This window comes from Propithecus coquereli, unplaced genomic scaffold, assembly GCF_000956105.1.
Source record: "Propithecus coquereli isolate 6110/MARCELLA unplaced genomic scaffold, Pcoq_1.0 Scaffold196, whole genome shotgun sequence".
Taxonomy (NCBI): Eukaryota; Metazoa; Chordata; class Mammalia; order Primates; family Indriidae; genus Propithecus; species Propithecus coquereli.
The window spans coordinates 437,434-446,822 of record NW_012144522.1 but is presented as its reverse complement, the minus strand read 5'-3'; the positions used below and the strand labels follow the sequence as shown (position 1 = coordinate 446,822).

Below are 9,389 nucleotides of genomic sequence, written 5' to 3'. Positions count from 1 at the left end.
CATTCGACAGCTGTGATGTAAAATACACTTCATCTCTGCAAAATTTTATTGAGTAAGTTGAAGACTAAACTGGCTGAGCATACACATCAAGCTTTCTAGAATCACTTCATAGAGTTTCAGAAAAAGATGATAATAATGAAAATGGCAGGTTACTCAAAATAGAGTCCTAGAATAGCTGGGTGTCTAGGAAGGACCTCTGGGATTTAAGATGATCTGCAAGTATTCAGGCTCTGCTGTTGTTACCCCGGAGATGTTGACATGGTTTGAGAAGGAGGATGAGTGTCCGTGGAGGAAATCCCCCTAGGGCTGGAACCAGGTCCTTGCTTGGCAATGCTCTGCCTGTTCAGAGACCGGGGTCAGGTCAGCATGGTCCACATGGTGAATATGGAGTTCCAGGTATGTACTGGGCTCATCTGAGAGGTACGTGGAACAACGGGAAGTGAGACTGAATCCTCTCTGTGAGAGCATCTGCTGGTTTAACTGAGCATATACTATCTCCTGGGTTTCTTTTGCTGCAGAGTCCTGAGAGGAGATGGGTGAGAAGAAGAGAGTTATATTTAATAATTGAAGAGAGAGTCCTTGGATATATGGAGAGGATGAAACTGTAGTGAGAGTTTGAGCCTGAGAACTCACCTTTCTCTCCATAATTTGGACTTCTGTGGGCTCTGTGTCCATGATGGCAGGGTCTGTGGGGTAAAAGAGGGAGCCAAGGCTCTTGAGAGGGCTCTTCCAGATCCTCACATCATAGAGGAGACACAAGACCAGAATGAAGGAAGGGTGTGCCTGGGGTTTCTCAGCCAGTCTCCATCACTAAATTCAGAGAACTGCCCCATCAACAACTCTGGGTTGACCGTGACTGAGCCAGGGTCCCTCTAGTCCTGTGACCCCCCATCCTATTGCCTCTCTTCTGAACCATCCCTTCTTACACATCAGTGGCCTCCCCAGAGCTGGGGAGGAGCGGGGGAGGGGAAGGGTGGTTGGTCAGTTAAGGGAAGGGGTAGGGGTCCTCCAAGAAGAACCTCAACAGAAGCACAATCAACCCACAGGAAGTGACCATGCACCTTTGTGCCCCCAACAAACCCCCACTCTGCTCACGTGATACTGTCCTCTCCCATTTCAGACTTACAATTTTTGATAGAACACCAGTAACCAATAAGAACAGAGAGCAAAATGCCAATGGAGATAATGACTCCTGAGAGTCCAATGAGAATGTCCGGTTTGGGGGACTGTCCTTGAGGCAGATCTGCTTCTGTCAATAAGCAAACAACAAAAGCTCCCATTGGCTGGTTGCCTATTTTGTGTCAGTACATACTGGACTCATCATGCACTCTATGTTGGAATCCCCCAACATTCCTAAAACTGAACAATGGCTTTCTCCAGTTTCCAACAGGTGCAAAAAATTCAAAGAGTAGCGAAGACAGTTTTCCAAATCAATGAACCAGGAAGAGCTATGCAGAGGTCTGAACCCAGATCTACCATGCTTCAGTGTGCCCTCCACCCCACTTCCTCATGAGACAAGGCAGTTTGTTTTTGTATGAAAAGGAAACTCTCTGCATCTACCATAGCTGATCACCATTTCCCCTTGGTCCTCCTCAGTCCGGCATAACTGTACTTTCTCGGAGCTGAGGATGTCTCTAGTGCTGGTTGCTGAGATTTGAACTTGCTACACAGAATATTAATACTCCCTCCCAGTCGTAACTAAGAGTGGGGTGGGTGGAGAATTCAGGAGAGAGGAAATGGGATGGGTAAGGGATGTGTCATATATGAGCACATTCTCTGTACCAGGAACCCTGCTGGGACAAGAGGGCTTTCACGTTTGTGACTGCATCTTATACTCGGCAGAAGGAGGGAGGGTCCATTAGCCTTGTGTCCTGTTTAGGAAAATTGTTGCTTTGTGACATTAAGTGACTAGAACAAGCAGAGCCATGACTTATGCCCGAGATTCTGACTTCAATCTTTCTCTTTCAAGGGATGACGTCATGTTCCCTCACTAGAATCCTTGTTGAGCTGTTTGTTTCTCTGATAGGTCAAGTATAGTTTCCATCAACTGAAACAGAGGCTTAGAGAGAAATGAGTATGTCCAAGGTCATCCTGCTAAGAAATACCGGAATTAGGTTCTGAAATCTCCCTCTCAATGAGTCCAGCTCTGAATGTGTTCTGAACCTACCAGTTCATCTCCTTCTCTGGCACCTTCGTGTCTAAGTCACCATGATTTTTCTCCACAAGGATGCTGTAGCCTTCACCAGACACACAGCTTCCACTCACGTTTCCCTAAAATAATTTCTTTGCATATCTGCCAATTGTTATTTCTGAAATAGGATGCAGATAGTGACATTTTTCTGATTAAAATCTCTTATTGGCTTCACATCTTGGCCAGAATACAATTGTAACTCTTTACGGTGGCTTAGAATCTTTCCCGTATGGGAGTTGGCTCCCATCTAGCTCTGTCAACTCCATCTTGCCCACCACAGGTAGCCACACTGGTGCTGTGAACACACCAAGCCACTGCCAGGTTAAGTTCAGGGCACTCACTGTTCCATCTGCTGGGAAAGGGCTTCCATCAATCTTCTCAACACTTGTCATAGAGATCATGCCTTAAATGTCACCTCCTCTGTAGGACCTTCCCTACTACCCACTCTAAATGATACTCTAAGGCTTTCTCTGTCACATGACTATCTTAATGAATATGAAGTTAAGGAATTTTAAATCAATTCATTAATTTATTCATTATGATTTTTCTACGCCCTCCACATGGCACTAGAATGAAATTCTCATGAACACAGGATAGTTTTGCTTCTAAATTGTTGAGTATTTAGATCATAGAAAGTTAAAAGATGACCACAAACATTTAAAGTGTTTCCTTAAATCCTTCCAACACCCCAACATTCCCATTTTCACAGACCATGATGGAGGGATGAGAAGCATCGCTTCTCAGGAGTGGTCAGGTTCCGTCTGGCCCCTCCCTCCTTTTTGGATGAGACCTTGATCCCAGGGCGTGAGGCTAAATGCCACCACTGATCCCCACGCTGACCACGGTGTCTCAAGTGCCCGTGGAGAATCTGTGAAGCAGACGCTTCATAGATTTGACCAGTCTGAGGTCTGAGGGCTGGGAGGTGGCAGAGCCATCATGCATACATGAGCCTTCTCTCTTCCCATGGATTCACACATGAAGCTAAGAGCCTCCTTTACTCACCAGATTCAGAGGTTGATTCTGTGGGTGATGGGCAACTACTCTTAGGGGTTCCTGGAAAAGGACAGAGAAGGGGTGAGGAAGCGTCTTTTCTTGCACCACTGAGCTAGGATCACTGTCTACAGTCTAGGGGAATGTTGGTCCCCTGTCCACCCCACACTCTGTCATCCACCTACTCACTGGTTTGGGGTCTTGCAGACCATTTCACAAAAACTCTGGGGAGGACACTCCCTCCCTCTGAGACCTGAAGGTGTAGAGAAGACTAGGAGATGCCTGGTGAGGAAGGACCAATAATCAGGAGACATTGTCTCCTCTTGGGGTGATGAATACCCACATTTCTCAGCAGGGAGATCTGTCTGTGGAGGAGAGGTCAGGAGGGGCTTCTAGAAGATGGATAAGGCTGAGGGGCGGATGCAACCTTTGATCTCCCCAAATTGCATCTGGCCTCACCTCCTCCTGTGACTGTCCTGAGCCCTTTCCTCATTCACCTTGGTACATAGGACCCCAAAGTGGCCTCTGTACAGGAGGAGGACGGGGGTTTGGAGGTGCCTTCTCTACCTTCCTAAACTGACAGTCCCTCTCCTACGTAACTTCTTCATTTTGTCCAGAATCTAAGATCCCTGTGTCTCATCAGAACACCCCTCAGACACAGCCCTATGATGCAGTAGGTCCCAGGGTACGCAGCAGGTATGGGATCCTCACCTGTGACAGAAAGGTGCAGGGGGTCACTCGGGGATGACCACTTATGGGGGGAGTAATGGAAGTAGCCGTAGCATCTATAGGTCCCTCCATGGGAAGGGGTTGCAGGGCCCAGAGGAACGTGGACCTGGAATGTTCCACTGTGGCTCTGCTGTCCACTGAGCCATTGGTCATGGTCCTCCCCCTCTCTGGACAGATGGTATGTGTCAAACTGACTCTTGGAGCTGCAGGGCAAGTTCACAATCTTTCCTAAGCCCACCATGGGGCCCACCTGGGTGGAGAGAGAAGGTTTTTCATACTGTCCTAGGAGAAAAAGAGTTTTATTTTATAACACAAGCCATGCCACGTTATCCTTAGTGCATGAACAAAAAATTCTCCCTGCTTGTTCTTGTTTCGAGACCAAACTCTAGATCTGCTAGTGCTTCTCTCAACAACATTTTAGTCTCCACAATCCTGACTCATGTGTGTGTGTCTTTGTAATTCTTCTGGTTTTCATTGATTTTTCCATTATTTTTTGACTGCATCTTAGTGTCTTATTGTCCTTTAAACTCATATGAAGTGTGAGGCCCTCCTGGAACATGGAAATAATTATCTTCTTTGGAGATCCTCAGAAAACATGATGCTGGCCTTAGGTCCCCTGACCTGGAACTATGAGGCTATGGGTCTCACTGTTTCCAACTTTACCTGCCGGAAAGTGCAATAATCTCTATAGGATCTGTAAGAACAATCACAGGTTGAGTCCTCTGGAACCAGCCAGTGTATCCACACCTCCCAAGGTGTGGATGCAAGTAGATGTGTCTACCTTTTGGGGAGGTTGCAAGTGACCGCTTCTCCCTCTTTGGGCAGAAGGACGTGTCACACCACACAGCTGAGCAACTGCTCAGGGTCCCAATCTCCATTCACATCCTCCAGCGGCCAGGCTGGGGGACGTCTGGTGTGTCACTGTGTCTCCTGGTGGAGGAAGGGGGCTGTGGTTTCAGGGTGAGAAACTGACCCCAAAATGCCCCTCGGTGCCTGAGCTGTGGGAAACAAGCCCCAATTCTAGGTCCCTGCGTGTTTCTCAGTATGTCTTTCACAGTGTCTGTCACTGTCTAATTTGTTTTCCCTGTAATTATAATACATTCTATGGTGGTTGGTCTTTTCCTTATTCCACCCCCACCCTTCTCTACAGAGGTTCATTGTATATCTTTGTGCCTGTTTTTTTTCTGACTGTACTAACATTGTGATCACCAACCATGTCACCCCCTGAAGCCTGTAGGGCATGACAAGACCAGGGGCTGGTCTGGCCACACTCACCTGTGATCACAACATCCAGGGGGTCACTGGGAGCTGACCACTCACAGGGGGAGTGACTGAGAGAACCGTAGCATGTGTAGGTCCCTGCATGGGTGGGCGTCATATTCCCCACGGAGAAGTCAGCCTGGATGGAGGGGAGCCCAACACGGATGCTCTCGGCACGCAGCTGGGAATGCTGTGTGGTCCCCTTCTTGTGCAGGATAAATTTATCGAACTGCAGTTCTGAGTGGCAGCGCAGGGTCACACTGCCTCCCGCATGCACTAGGGAGCTTGGGTGTGCTGAGATGGAGGGTTTTCTAAACACACCTGGGAGCAAAGAGACTGTGAGATTAAGGTGTCACCCTGCTCAGCCCGTGCCCTGAGAACAAGTAGTGAAGTTTCCCCGTCATCACCAAAGCCTGCCTGCTGTTCCTGCCTGTGAGCTTGCATTTTCTCTGGGCATCATCCTTCATCATCTGGACCTTGTCTTTTGTAGCCTGGATCTCCCTGCCTCACCTCAACCTGCTTTACTCTCTCACCTGGGCAGTGGCCCCAGCATCTTCTCTGTGCTTTCTAGGCTCTCAGACTGTGAGGCCCACTCCACACCCCATCCCCTCCCAGCTCCATAGGGTGGGCCAGGGCGACCCTGCAGGGTGTGGTTCCTAACTTTCTGGAGACATTCTGCACATCGACTAGAGCAAAGGAGATGACTGTCAGGAGGATGGGGCAGGAGGTGGGGAGGAAGGGAACATTGCCCCATCCATGCCCCAGCCGAGCCTCTAGAGGCATCTCCCAGGGGGCCACATCTTCCCCAAGGCTCTGGCTCCTCTACAGCAAAATAACAACTTCCCTCATAGGAAGGCTGGTGTTGGGGTCAGGTAGCTCAGGTAACACTGCTCCTCCCTGGGTCCTCTCTTCTTATACCTGGTACCCACACCCTGCTCTCTGCAATCTCTAGGTAGATTCTCCTCCTTCTTCACTCCCTCACCCCCCCTTCACCTGAATATCCAACTCCTTACATTAAATATCCTCTCTCTAAATTGTCAGACGGCTTCTCTGTCCAGTTAGGCCCAATCAGGAATCCTACAATGACTCTCTGGCTGCGCTGGGTGTGAACTCTGGCAGGGGCTGTCTGACACAGGTGGACATGGGCTGGGATGGGCTTCTCCTACCTGTGACCACGATCTCCAGGGGGTCACTGAGAGCTGACCACACAGAGCGATTCTGGGTGAAAGATCCGGAACATCTGTAGGTCCCTGCATGTGCTCTGGTCACAGGCTTGAAGTCGAAGGTGTTGTGAGGAGAGACACTGTGCATCTCAGAGATGTGGCTCCTAACTCTTTTGGATAGTTTCACTATGACAAACGAGAGGTTGGAATGACAACGAAGTGTCACTTGTCCTCCCAGGGGGACCACAGGGCTCGGCCAGGCTGACAGGGAGGGCTGGTTGTGACCACCTAGGAGAGGACGAGGCAAGTCTTAGAGAAGAAAATGTGGAGCCACCTCTGTCCCCCACTGTCCTCAGGGGGCTTTTCCTCCTTTACATTCTTCCAAGGCTTTTCCCCCAAAGTGGAGCTCTCTGTAGCCCAGGGGTACCTGGTGGTGGGCCAGGGGCACGGAGCACCCCAGCATGGACATGGCAGGTCTTCCCAGGACAAGAATTTACTTAGAGTGTTGATAAAATGTTCAACAAAGTTTCTCTTAAATATTTCTATTAAAGTAGCAATATCTACATGGGAGAAAGGGGAAATCTACTGGATTCAAGCCATAAGAGACAACTGGTGAAACTCATTGCCATAGCTCTCCAACCCAGGAATGTGCTCCTAGGACCATGAGGTCGCTGCCTGCTGACTGGTCCCTCCTCAGACCCTGGCAGCAGGAAGCCCTTTAGCTCAGCTTGACGGATGGACAGTAGAATCTGCATCACTCCTGGTGTTCAGAGGGTTCCAGGAAGCCCAGCATGGACTCCTTCCTGCCTTACAGAGATTATTCCAGCAGATCCCCAAACACCCCATAGTTCTGAATGTCACAGGCTCCACCAAGTACAGGCTGAGCCCAGAGGGGGTGTCTATGGAGGGTCTCCAGAACAAAATGAGGGTCCAGGGTCTCCAAGGACCTCATTGCTGTGCTCCAAGGAGAATCACTGCAAAACCCTTCCAATGTCACCTGCATCAGCTCAACCCCATGCTCCACCCTTCCCACCCATGAGATCCCTTTGTCTTTAGCCACCACTGCATCCTGGGACTTCAGGGGACTCACCCACGTGTGTGAAGGTCCTGTGGCCCAAGCAGAATCCTGGAGGGAAAACCACATCAGAGATGACTTATCCCCACAATGAATTCTGCCCTCCCCATAATTGGACCTTGTCATAGATATGAGACTTGGTAGCTCATCCTGGGCTTGGAGGGTGGATGACCTTGGCTTCCTGTGGGTTTCCACCTCCAGCCCTGGGATGTGGAGAGGCCAGGTCTTCAGGACAGTATTTTCCATTCTAATACCCTCCTCCCTTCCCTTCCAGGACTCACCTAGACACAGGAGAGGTATGAGATGGGAAGACATGGTGCCACTTCTGTTGGACAGTACACAGGGGTTGAGCAAAATTGGAAAATGAACAGGATGTGGTTGCCATTGCAAAAGTTTCACAGTTTGCAGAGTTTGAAGATACTGCACCACACAGGAAGATGACCAATTCTCACCCTAGATATAAGGGGTGCCATGGAAAAATTTCAGACAACATTTTCTGCTTAACACAGCCCCTAATAAAGGCCTGACTTCAACCCAATCACTGACCAACCTCAAAGGTCCAAATTTCAAGTTTAATTTTTTTGAGACAGAGTCTCACTGTGTTGCCCAGGCTAGAGTGCCGTGGCGTCAGCCTAGCTCACAGCAACCTCAAACTCCTGGGCTTAAGCGATCCTCCTGTCTCAGCCTCCCGAGTAGCTGGGACTACAGCCATGCGCCACCATGCCCGGCTAATTTTTTCTATTTTTAGTTGTTTTGGTTAATTTCTTTCTATTTTTAGTAGAGATGGGGTCTCGCTCTTGCTCAGGCTGGTCTCGAACTCCTGAGCTCAAACAATCCGCCCGCCTCGGCCTCCCAGAGAGCTAGGATGACAGGCATGAGCCACTGCGCCCGGCCTCAAGTTTAATTTTTTACCTCCAGAAATATAGAACATTTTAGTGTCTCCCTGCCTTTTTTGAGAGCTACGTGTCATTCCATTTGTATCATGCAACGTTCCCCTGCCACATTAATATATATGCATCTTTATGTTGGAAAATGTAGAATAAATTTAAATGTTTATTCTGCTATTTTAAAAGTTGAATTAAATACAAATTGAGAACATTCTTCAAGTTCTTAATTTTTTTGTTCTAAACTTCAAGAAGTTAACAACCACAAAAATAATTGATTCTGTATTATTAACACAGAAAACCATGCAAATTCTGGCTCTTGAAGTTTTATTGGAAATTTCTTTCTTACCTCATAGGTCAAGACTGAGATCTCTGTGTTTCTCCTTCAAGTCAACTCAAGACAACTCAACATGTATAAAATATGAATAAATATAGATATGTTTATGTAATGCTGAATGTTCTTTCCAAAATCCAACTCATATAATCAGGAAAATTAATGTGAGAGGACATGCTGTCCTGAAGAACTGGCCTCTCCACATCTCAGGACTGGAGTTGGGAACCCGCAGGAAACCAAGTTCATCCACCCTCCAAGCCCAGGCTGAGCTACCAAGTCTCATAAGCTGTGAAATCACCACTGAAAATGAAACCTGTATATTCACAACAATAGTATCAACTCATGTGTGGTGTCTGATCCATCCCTGAACTTCCCACTGTACGAAATGACCACAATTCTGTACCTTGTGCTCATGCATTCCTTCTGGTTTTTATAAATATGCTCTTTCACATTGTTAGCTAGCTTGTGAAATGTTTTTTGTGTTTATATGTGTGTTTATTTTAAATATAGAACAAAATTATTGACTGTTCTTGTCTTGAAAGTTATATTGCTGGGGGGTGGAGGGGGTGGGGCAAGTTGGTGGACAAGAAGCAGCCTAAGCACGGCTCTCAAGTAGAGGACCGAATGTTGCAGGTGGGTGCCCACCTATGGATGGGCCTTCTGGGAAAGAGCACTGTGAATCACTGAGAAGCAATGGGGACATTCAGAGTCAAGGCAGAGGCGACAGGGAGATTTATTCTGCAAGATTGGAAGGTACCTGGGG

General features: G+C 48.1%; 1 protein-coding gene across 1 annotated transcript; it reads right to left on the bottom strand.

Moving 5' to 3' along the window:
• Positions 1–300: 300 nt before the first annotated feature.
• On the bottom strand, positions 301–7,723 carry LOC105809492 (killer cell immunoglobulin-like receptor 2DS2). Its single transcript, XM_012643314.1, has 9 exons — positions 7,690–7,723; positions 7,424–7,459; positions 6,337–6,519; positions 5,186–5,491; positions 3,893–4,192; positions 3,194–3,244; positions 1,127–1,249; positions 634–686; positions 301–522 (listed from the first exon to the last, which is right to left on the bottom strand). The coding sequence occupies exons 1-9, from the start codon at positions 7,721–7,723 to the stop codon at positions 301–303; spliced, it is 1,308 nt and encodes a 435-aa protein (XP_012498768.1).
• Positions 7,724–9,389: the final 1,666 nt, after the last annotated feature.